The sequence below is a fragment of the Pongo abelii genome, chromosome 14 (genome assembly GCF_028885655.2).
Source record: "Pongo abelii isolate AG06213 chromosome 14, NHGRI_mPonAbe1-v2.0_pri, whole genome shotgun sequence".
Taxonomy (NCBI): domain Eukaryota; kingdom Metazoa; phylum Chordata; class Mammalia; order Primates; family Hominidae; genus Pongo; species Pongo abelii.
Genome location: NC_071999.2, coordinates 57,308,629 through 57,324,826, shown reverse-complemented (window position 1 = coordinate 57,324,826; position 16,198 = coordinate 57,308,629). Strand labels below are relative to the sequence as shown.

At 38.2% G+C, this 16,198-nt stretch overlaps 1 protein-coding gene across 1 annotated transcript in view; it reads right to left on the bottom strand.

Annotated features, from left to right (window-relative positions):
• VPS36 (vacuolar protein sorting 36 homolog) overlaps window positions 1-16,198 on the bottom strand; it is a 37,908-nt gene that overhangs the window by 13,305 nt on the left and 8,405 nt on the right. The window contains exons 3-8 of the mRNA XM_024230762.3: window positions 13,119-13,189; window positions 10,303-10,417; window positions 8,840-8,929; window positions 7,703-7,789; window positions 736-768; window positions 538-615 (exon numbers count right to left, since the gene is read on the bottom strand). Of these exons, the coding sequence (XP_024086530.1) occupies window positions 538-615; window positions 736-768; window positions 7,703-7,789; window positions 8,840-8,929; window positions 10,303-10,417; window positions 13,119-13,189 (474 nt within the window). The remainder of the gene's footprint in view (window positions 1-537; window positions 616-735; window positions 769-7,702; window positions 7,790-8,839; window positions 8,930-10,302; window positions 10,418-13,118; window positions 13,190-16,198) is intronic.

Below are 16,198 nucleotides of genomic sequence, written 5' to 3'. Positions count from 1 at the left end.
TCAGTATTTCTGTTTTCTACACTCCAAAAAAAGGCATTGAAATAGCCTTTAATCCTAATACAACTAATATAATTTTTACGGTTGACTTTTCTTTGGCACTTTCACATATCCTCAAGTTCTAAAAGAAATAAAACAGGCTGGGCGTGGTGGTTCAGGCCTGTAATTTGAGGCAGGCGGATCACGAGGTCAGGAGATCGAGACCATCCTGACTAACCCAGTGAAACCCGGTCTCTACTAAAAATACAAAAAATTAGCCGGGCGTGGTGGCATGCGCCTATAGTCCCAGCTACTCCGGACGCTGAGGCAGGAGAATTGCTTGAACCCAGGAGGCGGATGTTGCAGTGAGCTGAGATCGCACCACTGCACTCCAGCCTGGGCGACGGAGCGACACTCCGTCTCATAAACAAATAAACAATAAATAAAACATAAATAATAAATAAAACAGTACATTCAGAAAGCCAATGTAAACCACAAAAACCTTACTGCATTATTTGTGTTATCTAGTTTCAAATGCCTTAAAAAAAGCAACTTATTTACCTCATCTTCTGTGATGTCACCTTGTTTGTCTTTAATTTTATTAGCAATTGATTTTGATAACTCCACCATTTCCTTAGCCTGTCAAATAAAAAGTAAAGACTGAAAAGCAACATTGTCCCCAAAATGTCTGCTAACAAAATATATTTCAAAAACTGTATCATAATTGGTATGAATTTAACAGGCATAAATGACATATACCTTGATCATTAGTTTGCTGAGGTCTTCAAAGGCCTGAAATGAGAAATGAATTTTGGTTGAAATCCATCTAAAGAATTAAAATGACTTAAAAAAATGAAGCACCCTCTATTTTTTCCCCACAAAAATTTGAAATTTTCAGCTGGGCGCAGTGGCTCACGCCTATAATCCCAGCACTCTGGGAGGCTGAGGCAGGCGGATCACGAGGTCAGGAGATCAAGACCATCCTGGCTAACACGGTGAAATCCCGTCTCTACTAAAAATACAAAAAAAATTAGCCGGGCGTGGTGGTGGGCGCCTGTAGTCCCAGCTACTCAGGAGGCTGAGGTAGGAGAATGGCATGAACCCGGGAGGCGGAGCTTGCAGTGAGCCGAGATCATGCCACTGTGCTCCAGCCTGGGCGACAGAGCGAGATTCTGTCTCAAAAAAAAAAAAAAAAATTGAAATTTTCTTGCAAATATCAATTTGTTAATAAATATTTATATAAATAATAAATCTACCTCATTCTAAAATTTCATTTTAGCTAAAAAATCATACATTTTCCAAACAAACTGCAAAAGAACTTCACATTTTCAAAGAGAAAATAATTATTATTGATTAAATAAGCAAAAGGTGATATAAACAGTAGTTCAGAAAATATTGTTTACTGTTATTTGAGAAAAGTAAGAAATTCTGTCAGTCACTGGTTTTTTCTAAAATCATTTTCTAATAGGAAGCCTCTAAGAATCAAAAGCACTACAAAGCTTTCCTGGTTGAAAATGGCAATACACAGCTGCAGGAATAGTTCTCTGGGCAAAATAATTTTGGCTTTAAACAGGTATTACTTAACTGAAACAGTAAGTTAAGTAAGTAAGATAATCAGTTTAAGTAAGATAATCAGCCTCTGATTATCAAACCCATTATGCTTGTAGATATGGTGGATATCACAAAAGAAAAACATTCAAATACCATCTAAATGTATCTACATAGAATCAACTGTTTAATTTGCTACAGCAAAAAACTACTTCAAAGGCCTCTTCGAATTTAAATATATTTATAATAAATTATTTCCAGTTACTGAAAATATACTCCCAGCGCAGAATATCTTATCTAATTGATGCATACAGATGTTATTTTTTAAAACCAGTTAAGCAGCTTGTCATTAACCGAAATATCAGTCCATATGGTGGTCTGAAACATATAATAGTGGCTCTGATCAGCTTATGCCCATCTGCAGGAAAGCATCCCCCATCTGCAAAAGGATTTTGCTAAAAGAATACTGTGTTGCGTATTCTTATGGCCAACTCACTAAGGTTAATAACTGAAAACAAAGGGGAATGTGCACACACCTAACAGGAATTTCCTTAGATAAACAAAAGGCTTAAACACTGGATTCTTATCAGCTAGAGCCAGCCATGCAGGAAACCCTTTGTGAGAAACTCTGGGCACCAGCTCTGAAACTAAGTCAATTCTAACATTTAAATAGAGGGCAAATCACACACCAACCTAGTTTTCAAAAATAAAACACACATTTTGCACACTTAGGTTTTTACTTTTAATATATAAGATATTAATAGATTTTTTTTATCTGTGTAAAGAAAACTGGTAAAGATAACACTTTTAAATTGTATATGGTAAATCACTGTATTTATTATATTATGTTGTTGTAGAAAAAATATGCTGAGAGTCCACAAAGAATATGTAAATAAGCCCTGTAAACTTATACATAGGCAATAAAAAAAGTAAATATTTTTGTGCCTTAGAAGAAACGTCTATAAATATTTTAAGTGATTATAAAACACAGAGAAAAGCTTCCTCACTTTTATTTCTATAATTATTATAAAATTTGGAATTAGTCAACTATCAAAAAATGAGTAAAGAAACTACCTACAATAAAAATTAAAGCAAAAGAGATGCACATATCCATTCTATAATTGCATCTGTCAGTTTATGGAACCTTGTATCCCTCTACCACACCTATAGTCAAATTTCCACTCCAATTTTGAGAAAAACAGCACCTGTTTTAAAACCAGGAGTACCCCCTTAAGCTGACTTACAGCATGATTTCTTACTTACTTTTAGTTATCACTTTGGCTATTAGCATCAGTAACTCAGTATATTCTTGATTTTCCACGTCAGTACTCTTGAATGTGCCTTGCATATTCCATTCCCTTTTCCTAGGTTCTTCTTATCCATGCTGGTCATCTGCTAGAGCCTATTCATCTTTCAGCCTTTGACTTCCATATTCCTGCTGCTAACAAGCCCTCCGTGACCTCAACAGAAGTTAGGGATCATGTTATACATCCCTGCTGCAGCCTATATGTTCTCCTTGCAAGGTGTTTCTCCCACTGTGGATAATGCCTCTTTGCCTGCCTGTGTCTGTGCATCACCACAGTGTCCACAGCCTCTGATACAAGGCCCGGCACAAAGTAGTGAGGAATATCTGCTGAATAAATTAATGATCTGCATGGTTAATGACCTGCTGAATAAATTAATGGTCTGTATGGTGGAGCATAATGCTTATGTAGAATCCTTTGAGCTATGTGACTCCAAAAAAATTAGACTGAAACAAAATAACTTACTTTATAAATTAAGAAAAATATTATTTTCAACATAACATTGAGTTAGTATGGCAGTATCAGAAAGAAAAATACAAGTAATGCAAAATCAGCCCACTGCTCCATGCTATCTCCAAAAGCGTCCACACAAAGAGGATGACAAGACACCACTGAAAGAAGATGATGACAGCACCTTCTAGGTGGCGAAGACAGTGGCGATGTGGTGCAGTTACCACCAGCAAACTGCCTGCAAATCAGGAGACTTGGGTTCTCATCTGCCTCGTTCCAAATCTAGTCACTTACTCTTGAGATAATTTCTTCTCTTAATAATAAGAACCCTTCTAATGCTAAAATGTTGAAGTTTTATTAATCTTCTTAGAATAGATGATTCTGAAAAGATGGTGGCTATGGCAGCACAGTTTTTGAATCTCTCCAAATCACAACATGAAAACAGGGCAACTAGATCTCAAAACCAAACATATACTACAATACTAAGTGTAAGGATACTAGCAAAAACCCCTCAAGATACAAGTGGGTAGGGCAAACCACTAAGAGTCACAAGACCTGCAGGATGCCAGGATCTAGGCAGGAGAAAGAAAAGAAAAGCAACAATGTAACCACAGACCTGAGAATGCAAGAGCCCCAAGAGAGCCAATAGGGATTCATCAGAAAGCAAGGCAGGCCAATTAGAGGGCAGTGCCTAAAATGGGAAGGATGGTGCCTTCTTCAATTATGGGAGGGTCCACTATTAACCTTTTATTTCAAAATAAGCTAAAAGATGTTAAGAAGATGATACAAGCTATGAAGGATCAATATAAATCAGAAATAGGTGACAGGACTCAGGAAAGAATTAAAAATAAAAGGAAAAAAATCATTTCAGAAATAAAGGCTACACTAGACAGACATTAGTGAATAAACACAACAGATAAAACCTTCAAAGAGGTGAAAAAGAGGAAAACTTTCTAAATAAAAAAGAAATGAGGAAAGAAATGAAAAGCATTAGAGTCACAAATTGTGAAGAAAGGCAGTGAAACTGCAACATGCAGCTAATAGGAGTCCCAGAAGAAAAAAAATCAAAGCAATTATTGAAAATTATTGGCTGGGCACAGTGACTCACGCCTGTAATACCAGCACTTTGGGAGGCCGAGGTGGCCGGATCACGAGGTCAGGAGTTCGAGACCAGCCTTGCCAATATGGTGAAACCCCATCTCTACTAAAAATACAAAAAATTAGCTGGGTGTGGTGGCACGCACCTGTAGTCCCAGCTACTTGGGAGGCTGAGGCAGGAGAATTGCTTGAACCCGGGAGGCAGAGGTTGCAGTGAGCCAAGATTGCGCCACTGCACTACAGCGTGGGCAACAGAGCAAGACTCTATCTCAAAAAAAAAAAAAAGAAAGTTATAACGCAGAAAAATTTCCCTGAAATTAAAAAATTCCTGAAACTATATACTGAAAAAGCACAGCATGCACCTAAGAATAACAACTCAGAATGACTAATACACACATTCTAGTAAAATTACTGGGCTTTAAAGTAAAATTTAAAAATCCTTTGCCCATCTAGGAAAAACAGCAGTGTCTTTTAAGGGGAAAAAATTAAATTATCATCACTCTTTGATAGCAACACTTCATGCCAGACCAAAAAAAAAAAAAAAAAAAAAAAAAGAAAGTAATATAATGAAAGCACTCAAAGAAAGAAAATGTGAGCTGAGGATTTTAAATCCAAGAAAACTGACCTTCATGTATAAGGAAGACAAACATGGCAGATACAGCGAATATTGTTCTTATGATCATTTCCTAAAAAATCTACTACAGAATGAGGCTTCAGACAACCAAAGCGACCACAGAGAGCTCAGCATAAGGACTGGTGGTACTAAACATGGAGGTACTTATAAAACTAAGAGTCAATGAGAGCTGGAGCTGAGGCGGAGAGTGTATGCAGTGGCTGTATGCTCAGACAGTGTAAACACAGTGCACCTATTTTTCAAATGTACAAAGAATGGGGAAAACACATATAAAATATTTTTTCAACTGCTTTAGCAATTATCTGGTAGTATCATCTTAAATTTGAATAGAAAAGATAAGTACACTCTTGTTAGGCACGTTATATTAACAACAACAAAATTCTAGCTCTGTCCATTGAAAAAGTCTAGAAACAAAGATCAACCCAATACTGATGAATATTACTAGCAGGCAGATTGTGGTTCTGAAATATCATTTCCCACTAAAAGAAACCAGAGCGGGCTGGGCGTGGTGGCTCATGCCTGTAATCCTAGCACTTTGGGAGGCCGAGGCAGGCAGTTCACGAGGTCAGGAGTTCGAGAGCAGCCTGACCAACATGGTGAAACCCCATCTCTACTAAAAATACAAAAATTAGCTGGGCGCAGTGGTCCACGCCTATAATCCCAGCTACTCGGGAGGCTAAGGCAGGAGAATCGCTTGAATCTGGGAAGCAGAGGTTGCAGTGAGCCAAGATAGCGCCACTGCACTCCAGCACTCCAGCCTAAGCAACAGAGTAAGACTCTGTCTCAAAAAAAAAAAAAAAAAAAAAAAAAAAGAGAAACCAGAGTTTCTCAGATAAATGGTTGATTCCGGATCTGAGGCAGGAAATGTACAAGATGGTCCTGGAGCTTTTGCCACACCAGATAGTGAAGAAGCTAGCAAAGTTCACCTAGTCACAACAAAAGCACTCAGAGGGCCAACTTGAAGCAGCTCCCACTGGCCAAAGATGGGACAATTTGAGCTTCAAATAGGATAATAATTATAACTGATTGAAATCCATCAAATATGCTAAACTTCATGAATTCATAATGACATGTTAAAAAAAAACCTAATTAGTCGGCTGGGCGCGGTGGCTCACGCCTGTAATCCCAGCACTTTGAGAGGCCGTGGCGGCGGATCACGAGGTCAGGAGATTAAGACCATCCTGTCTAACATGGTGAAACCCCGCCTCTACTAAAAATACAAAAAATTAGCCAGGTGTGGTGGCGGGCGCCTATAGGCCCAGCTACTCGGGAGGCTGAGGCAGGAGAATGGCATGAACCTGGGAGGCAGAGCTTGCAGTGAGCCGAGATCGAGCCACTGCACTCCAGCCTTGGCGACACAGCGAGACTCCGTCTCAAAAAAACAAAACAAAACAAAACAAAAAAGCAAACAAACAAACCTAATTAGTCATCGTCAAAAGATAATAAGGAAACAATTTATTAGCCTGATGATAAAGGAAAATGCAATTATCCTGCTTTCCTATATGAACTGGACAACCAAATAGTAGATAAGGGAAACATTTCTTTAAAAAGTATTCCAACTAATAAATGAAAAATAAACACAGAATTATCACTATTTACCACCACCAATGAACTAATAGATCTAGGCACTGAATATTAACAGCTGCTAACATGACAGAGATAAGATGTGCCTCTGACGAAAGAACACAGCATCACCTCTAGTTTTGCCAAAGGGACAGAACATGAGTGTGACAGAGATTCTGGATCCAGCTGCCAATTTGGGGAAAATACAGGGTTGAGGAAAATATACAACTTCACCACAGATACACATCCAGAAAAACCTACTATGGGCCTTAATAGGTCAAATGCCCTTGGTTCCCCAACAGTAATCTATATTTTCAATTAGTGAGCCCAAAATAAGTATTTAAATAACTATTTGTAGTTTTAGACTTTAATTGATTGACATAAATCTTTGAAATTCTCTGAAAAGCAACCATCAATGGAATTTTACTTACGAATTACTATAAAAACCAAAGATTTACTTTAAAGTATCATTTCATAAAAAACCAAGACCATTTTTATATAAACATGGAAAAACCAATGATACGTTTAGCTGTATTAACTAATTACAGAATCTAATGCATAACTGGTCTTTTTAGCTAGAGTTCTTTCCCCTTCTCTTGAATTTTCTCATATATCATGAAGCCTCAGAAACACTGGAATGTACATGCTCAGGGCTGTCCCCTAGTAGAAGTGATGGGCTGCTTTGAGCCATTCTTACTGATGTCTGGTCTGATCCCTGGGTGGTCATCAACATAAAATGGTGTGGTATCTGGCCACAAACAGTGGCCATAGAAATAGCATTTTTCTCTCAACTAAGTTACTTCAACTTCCAAAATAATTATACAGAGAACCCTGAACTCATTAGGAGTATCCTCCAATCAATTTCATCTAGACTGTAAAATCTACACACAACATTTTATTATGTTTTCTAACAACAAACAAATTTGCATTTCTTTTTTATTCCTTTTAGAAAAAGGTTTTGGTTAGATTTTGCCAGCCTGAGGTAGACCTGTTAAAGAGAATAGGAGACTATGTAGCTTCAGGCAAATGAAATATATTCTAAATTACAGAAGGGAATTAGTCACAGCTGTATCTAAAAGAATAGACACAAATGGCTGGAATAGGTAGAGAGCCAGAATTTAACAGTTACCTCAGAAATGTTTTTGTCAGTTTCTTTTCTTTTTTCTTCCAGTTTCCTTTCAATACCTACAATTCCTACAGCCCTTATTCTTCCTGGCTGAAAAAAAAAAAAAAAGAAGTAGAAAATAAAACATACAAAATAGGAAGGAAACAAAATCTTTTGTAACCAACCACATTGTGTTTTCAATGGCGGGAAAGGACCTACAAAGAACCAAAGAAAAACAGCATACACGGACATTTAGCTTCCCTTCAAAACATGTGTTTGTTTCTTGCTGTACATAATGATCTTAAAATCATTCAAGAAAAACCAAATATACAATAAATGGCATATTTTACTCTGCATTTTGGATATAAGTTAAATTTCCTACCATTTTCCTTCTTTGGCAAGCTATTACGTATCAGATACTTAATAGGGTCTCAAATGTACAAAAAAAAATCACAGTTTAAATTTTGGTTCTTAATTAAGTAATTATTCAAGCTACTTTCATACATTTGAGTACCTGTCTAGTGTTGGTGATTAATTTAGACAGGCCTGGAAAACATTACCCAGCTGTACTGTCTATTCTGTCAAATGCCACAATGATTATGAAGAACAGAATGCAGTGAGTGAACCCTACCTTCTATCACCCTAAGAATTACGCTGGTAAGCAGTCATTTATGTTTACTAAGTGTCTGCTGTATAGACAGCACTAAATTAGGTGCGGTGAAAATAATTTTTTTTTTCTTTTTTTGAGACGGAGTCTTGCTCTGTCGCCCAGGCTGGAGTGCAGTGGTGCAATCTTGGCTCACAGCAACCTCCGCCTCCTGGGTTCAAGTGACTCTCCTGCCTCAGCCTTCTGAGCAGCTGGGATTACAGGCATGCACCATCCTGCCTGGCTAATTTTTGTATTTTTAGGAGAGACGGGGTTTCACAATGTTGGCCAGGCTGGTCTCGAACTCCTGACCTCATGATCCACCCCGCCTTGGCCTCCCAAAGTGGTGGGATTACAGGCGTGAGCCACCGTACCCCGCCGAAAATAAATGCTTTATAAGAATACCATTGCAGTATTTTGTTTTGGGCAAGTTCTACAATCACAGAGTCTTTTTCTTAATGAAGATGTAAGTACAGAGTTGAAAATAGTTAATTAGCAAATAGTTTTAAAAATACCTGGGGTCCTCTATTTGTTTGTAATGACTGGGAAACTGGCATATTCTCCCATCTTCTTTGTGTCATTTCCTCTGATAAACGCCTGTAAAACTGATATGCAAATAAATACACTTTAAATGACTCAGTCAGATTGTAACATCCTTGTATAAATCATTACTTAACATTTCTTTCTTTTTTTTTTTTGAGGTGGAGTTTTGTTCTTGTTGCCCAGGCTGGAGTGCAATGGCGTGATCTAGGCTCACCACAACTTCCGCCTCCCCGATTCAAGCGATTCTCCTGCCTCAGCCTCCCAAGTAGCTGGGATTACAGGCATGTGCCACCACACCCAGCTAATTTTGTATTTTTAGTAGAGATGGGGTTTCTCCATACTGGTCAGGCTGGTCTTGAACTCTCAACCTCAGGTGATCTGCCCGCCTCGGCCTCCCAAAGTGCTGGGATTATAGGCGTGAGCCACCGCGCCCGGCCACTTAACATTTCTTCAGTATAAAAGTCTGTTCAGTCATTTGCAGCAAGCCCAGAATTCTCAGAGACATCAAAGAAAATCAAAGGAAGTTCTTTTCTTGGATCAGCTTTAGAAAGCACAAAGGAAAAAAAAAAAAGAGAAGGAACTGACCTTCTATATAAAGTGGGCTACTCTCAACAAAGAGATGAGTGACAATGAAATCAATAGACTTACTTTAAACAATCCTGTGTATGTGGATTGTTTTCGATCTATAACGAAACAAACACAGTGCCAGGAAAAATATACAACCATTCTCCATGAAGGAAGCAGATAATCATTTGTCTAGTTAAAATATAAAACCAAAAAGTAGGACCAAAACATACCTATGCTCACAAATAATCAAATATATTTTTCAACTTCAGTGAGAAAAACTTTAGTCAATCACTTATATCTGCTTAGTGATCACTTGTCAGGAGCACTGGGTGAGGTGCCATAGAAAAAAATTAATAATAATTTATGATATTGATGGGGAGAATAAATACACACTTCTAATTATCTTAAGAATTCCTGTACAGCAACTTATTCAGAACATACAAACTATTATACTGCAGAATAAGTACTTAAGTGATTAAGATTAACTGGAGTTAATCAAGACAGACAGCCTGATTTAAAGCTGGGGAACCTTTAGATACTGAGATAGTTCAACATACCACTGCACTTACACTCTGTTCCTTTAACTAAACTATACCACTGAAAACTCTGCTAGCAGGCGAATGGCATGACTTAGTGTATTTTCCAGCCTCTGTTCCTTCCTTGGGACCACACCCTCTGCTTCCCATTCCCACTGAAACCTAAACTTCATATTCTCCACTCACTGCTAATGCTTAAGATATAAGAAAAATTTTATTGTAAAAATATGGTGAAATCTGGCATGTTGTATAATACTACCTTCCATCATATTAACAAGCCACAACACACACACATACCTTTCTAGTACGATTTTATACATGTAGAAACTTACCTCAATCTGGCCATGTTCTTTGAAGGAGAGTTTGATATAGGAGTTCTTACTACTCTGGAATGGGCCAGGTTCTTTGTTAGGAGGAGCTGGGTGAAGATGAACCACTATTTTGGCACTGAAGAAAGAACAAACGTAATATATTGAATTGCCTTTCAAAAAAATATAACTAATTCTACTTTTATAACTTTTTATGTATTTCAAATCACTTTTAAAATTCATGTAGAAACAAACACCCCAAAAAGCATCCTTTTAAAGTGTGTATTAATTCAATATTAATGAAGCTTTCAAAAATCTCTCTACTTAAAACTTATAAGCTATGAACCAAAAAGCTTCAAGTTACTAGCTCTGTAGATTAAATTAGAGTGTGACTTTAGAAAATAAGGTCAAAATAAATTTGCAAAATTTTGAGTTTATGATTATGGTTTTCCAACTACAAACATCCCCAGAGGTTATAAGGGGGCCTATAATTTCTGCCAAAGCATACACCCTTATTCATTTGAAAACAAAATGTGAAAACTTATCTGTAAAAATGGCCAGCGATATTTTATTAAAATTCCATCCAAAACTAACATTCTACAGTGTCATTTGTTGGAAAATGCCACTCAATAACAGCATGATCTAGAAAGACATCCAATAACAAAAACAATTCCCAAAATGCTGTGGCTCTAAGAACACAAACTACCATTATCTTTATGACTATCATAATCTTCTATGCTATTAAAAATACCACTATATTTGGTCAGCTTAATAAGTCTGTTTTCCTCCTTTTTTTTTTTAACCTAGTCAATAAGCAATCTTCTATAAAGATTTGGGAAACTAAAAAACTCAAAGTATCCCGGGTACCTAGTTTAGTGCTTTTTCTTTATTGATCACGCTATAGATACACACCTACCACTCAATTTTACTTTTCTTTTTTTGGAACCATATGGTTACCTAAATATCACTGTAAAATTGAAACACCAGGCATTGGGCTTCCTCAATGTGAATGGGTGGGGCCAGCCTTGTAAGGACTCCTCCTATTCCCTTGTGGTAAACTTCTTTAAGTGAAGTGAGAAAATAAACTATGTGAGCAGAATCATAGAACTGTCTGAAACAAACCATCAAGCAGAGCAACAAAACTATGACAATTATGATAAGATAACTAAGCAAAAGCATTTCATAGTCTCTGAAACTAAAAAAAAACCCTCAGCCCTACTATCAGATTGTGTGAAAGGACACCCAATGAAAAACTAATGAGTATAATCGAAAAAAGTTTAAAAGCTCCACAGTAAGCATAAAAAGTCTATGCCAAGTTTTGTATACATTCTTTTATCAAGTCATCCAATTACTATACTTCATTAAATTTTAAATTTATGAAATAAAGCCGGACGCGGTGGCTCATGCCTGTAATCCCAGCACTTTGGGAGGCTGAGGCGGGTGGATCACGAGGTCAGGAGATCAAGACCATCCTGGCTAACACGGTGAAACCTCGTCTCTACTAAAAATACAAAAAATTAGCTGGGCATGGTGGCGGGCGCCTGTAGTCCCAGCTACTTGGGAGGCTGAGGCAGGAGAATGGCGTGAACCCGGGAGGCAGAGCTTGCAGTAAGCTGAGATAGTGCCACTGCACTCCAGCCTGGGCGAAAGAGCAAGACTCCGTCTCAAAAAAAAAAAAAATTATGAAATAAAAAAAGCATCTTCAGAGATGTTAAAAGGTGAAACGTACACATCTTGAAATTAATGCAAATATAACTGTTTGAAGGGAGGGGCTGGGAACTAAAGAGAATACTTGAAAAGTTAACTTGGCATATTACTGAAGTCCTCCTCACTGGACATGTTTAAAAAATAAGACACTAACGTGAAGGTAAATATTTTAAATTTTTTTTTTAGTTTAGATTTCCCTGGAACATAGGAAAGGAAAATTCAAATAACCTGGAACAACCTTAAAGTTTACTTTTTAGAACTTAATACAATGGAGAAAATTGATAAGGGGAAAATATAAATCATAAGAACAATCTACCCTAAAAATCTATGGCTTAAAAAAAATCTATGGCTTATTAATCTTTTTAAAACGGTTAGTTTCTTTTATATCAAATAAATAATATTTTACAGTAAATCATAACATTATGATCAAGGCATGCATTGCATGTCCAGTGAAGCTCAATATTGTTTAACTTCTACTGAAGTGCCTAATTATGCTAAACCTAAACCTAAAGATAAGCCTACATAGGAAAAAAATATCCCATGCCGATAATATTTATTCATGTCTCCTCAATTACATTCACTTAAAATATAAAGCCAAGTTTTCGGTACATTTGAATAAACAGGAACATTTGAACTTACGCCTTTATACCAGAATGGCCTCATCTCCTGGTGTGCCTGGGATAGTCCCATTGTATCCCTGTTACCCTGGTCTAATTGTTCATTCTACCCCTTATTATTCTGATAAATGTCCTGCTTTGTACAATAACTATTATTATATGCTGTTTAATTCTGCTATCTGAACAACTCAAACTTGAGAAACAAACTTAATGATCAGGCTAGAAACAGGAGCAAAGTCAGTTATTTTTCTCAAATAGGTTATTTCCAATTTTAAGTATGAAATGACAGGTACACAGGGATGTGAAAGCAAAGTGTCTATGGAAAGACAATGATAGCTGGGCCACATTTCTTTATTATGACCCACGTATAATAAACAAGGATATTACAGCAAACCTTAGCTTTGTTCATGCTTTAAGAATGGATTCATACATCATTGAGTCTAAGATAGGACCTCTTGACCAATAGCATAACAGGAAATGTTTTCTGTGAATAAAGACTGTGCTATACAGACTTACCTCTTCCCAATTCCAGCCGCCTGTTCTTCAATGAACACAATTTGGGAAAGGAGAATGGCCATGCAACACTCCTAGGAGGAAATCAATAGCTTAAATGAAAGACTCTAAACAACATCCATAACACTTGTCAGAAATCCTTGTTTTATAGCATTACAGTGCCATATACCTTAATAATAAAAATAATGAAAAACAATAATGATTTTACTCCTTAAATGAACTTAAGGAAAAATTAAATGAAAACAATAATGTGGTGGCATTTGGCTGCATGGAAGAACATAAGAAGTTTAAAAGAAGCTGTAACTAGCTTTTGTTTTTACAATGGTTGTATTTTCTTTATTATTATTATTTTTTAATTTTTTTTTTGAGGCGGAGTCTCTGTCGCCCAGGCTGGAGTGCAGTGGCGTGATCTCGGCTCACTGCAAGCTCTGCCTCCCGGGTTAATGCCATTCTCCTGCCTCAGCCTCCCGAGTAGCTGGGACTATGGGCGCCCGCCACCATGCCCGGCTAATTTTTTTGTATTTTTAGTAGAGACGGGGTTTCACCATGTTAGCCAGGATGGTCTTGATCTCCTGACCTCGTGGTCCACCTGGCTCAGCCTCCCAAAGTGCTGGGATTACAGGCGTGAGCCACCGCACCCAGCCACATGGGTGCATTTTCTAAGAGTAATATTTCTATGAAAACGTTTTACTTGTAATATTTTCTTACACTGAAAGCAAAAAACAAAACAGATACATCAAAATAATTTTAAGGAGGGCATTTATGTAGATGACTTTCTCTTCTTTATAATTTTCCATACTTCACTCATATGTCCACATACAATTATTAATAGTTTTAAACAGAAAATATTGATGTAGTATCCCTTTATTCATATGTTTAATTTTTTTTTTTTTTTTGAGATGGAGTCTCGCTCTGTTGCCCAAGCTGGAGTGCAGTGGTACAATCTCGGCTCACTGCGACCTCCACCTCCCAGGTTCAAGTGATCCTCCCACCTCAGCTTCCCAAGTAGCTGGGATTATAGGTGTGAGCCACCATACCTGGCTCATTTTTGTATTTTTAGGAGAGAAGGACTTTCACCATGTTGGCCAGGCTAGTCTCCAACTCCTGACCTCAAGTGATCCCCCTGCCTCAGCCTCCCAAAGTACTGGGATTTACAGGCATGAGCCACTGTGTCTAGCCAGTATGTTTAATTTTTTTTTTTTTTTTGAGACTGAGTTTCACTCTTTTTGCCCAGGCTGGAGTGCAATGGCCCCATCTTGGCTCATCACAACCTTTGCCTCCCAGGTTCAAGCGATTTTCCTGCCTCAGCCTCCTGAGTAGCTGGGATTACAGGCATGTGCCACCACGCCCAGCTAATTTTGTATTTTTAGTAAAGACAGGGTTTCTCCATGTTGGTCAGGCTGGTCTCAAACTCTCAACATCAGGTGATCCGCCCGCCTCAGCCTCCCAAAGTGCTGGGATTACAGGCATGAGCCACCGCGCCTAGCCCAATTTTTAACATATATAAACAGATATGTTTAATTTTTATATGTGACTAGCAATGTAGTAAGTCTAAAATTTGTCCAAATTGACCTCTTTATATGATAATCAAAAAATTATACTAAGATTAACTAATCAACATATGGTTTAAGGACATCCACTCTATCCTCCCCAAAAAGATTTATTTTCTGAATATATATTACTTTTAAAAGGATCAGACAATATTAACAGTCTAAGGCAGCAGTCCCCAACCTTTTGTGTATCAGGGACTGGTTTCATGGAAGACAGTATTTCCTGGGGAGCAGGGGTTGTGGTTTCAGGATGAAACTGTTCTACTTCAGATTATCAGGCATTAGACTCTCATAAGGAGTACACGACCTAGATCCCTTGCATGCACAGTTCATAATAGGGGTACTGCTCCTATGAGAATCTAATGCGTCTGCTGATCTGATGGGAGGTGGAGCTCCGGTGGTAATGCTCGCTCATGGGTCACTTACCCCCTGCTATGTGACCCAGCTCCTAACAGGCCACAGACCAGTACTGGTCTGTGGCCCCGGGGGTTGGGGACCCCTGCTCTAAGGCATGCATTATCAACAGGGGCAATATCAGACCTAGGAGACAAAAATTAGTTCCCAGGTACAAAAAAGTCAGATATTGTAATGGTTAGCAGCCCTTCAAGTGCTACAGTACAGTATATAGTTTATTTGTGGTACTAAAATTTCACAGGGGTCTGGGGGAACAATCAGGAAAATAAAAACACAGATGAGATAGCTATCTTACTGGCAATGCTGAGATTAATGTATATATACTTTCAGGTTGAAGCTCTTGGGAATAAAGGTATCAGCTCTATATACATATAATTCTCCTCCTTCCCAAAAACAAAAGACAAAAAACAGGTTGGGCAAAGTGGCTCACGACTGTGATCCCAGCACTTTGGGAAGCCGAGGTGGGCAGATCACGAGGTCAGGAGTTAGAGACCAGCCTGAACAACACGGCTAAACCCCGTCTCTACTAAAAAAATGCAAAAATTAGCCGGGCGTGGTGGCACGCACCTGTAATCCCAGCTACTCAGGAGGCTGAGGCAGGAGGATCACTTGAACCTGGGAGGCAGAGGTTGCAGTGAGCCGAGATCGCACCACTGCACTCCAGCCTGGGCGAAAGAGCGAGACTCCGTCTCAAAAAAAAAAGGAGGGGGTGGCGTGGAGGACTCCTCTTGCTGACTGACTTAGAGACAGATCTCATTATCTACATAAAAGCATACACTTGTTGGCAGGCCTAGCCTCCTGATTCTCAACAACCTAGGACAACCCGTGGTTTTAAGGACATATGAGCTCTTTGTAAAGACTTCCTCACAACTGATGGGGGAATTATTCCCCTGTTACACATGGAACATTTAGATACAGAATAGAATTTGACTGGTATTTAAAAAACATGATTCTCCATCCAGTAACTACACGGACTTTTCTGGAGCTGAATAAGGGACGACACGCTAACTCCTGTTTTTGCACTCCATTCAGAGAAATTACATGGGACACACTCTTTTGTCATTCAGAAAAGTAAAATTTATTATTGCATTCATTATATAAGTTTTATTAGAAATGAAA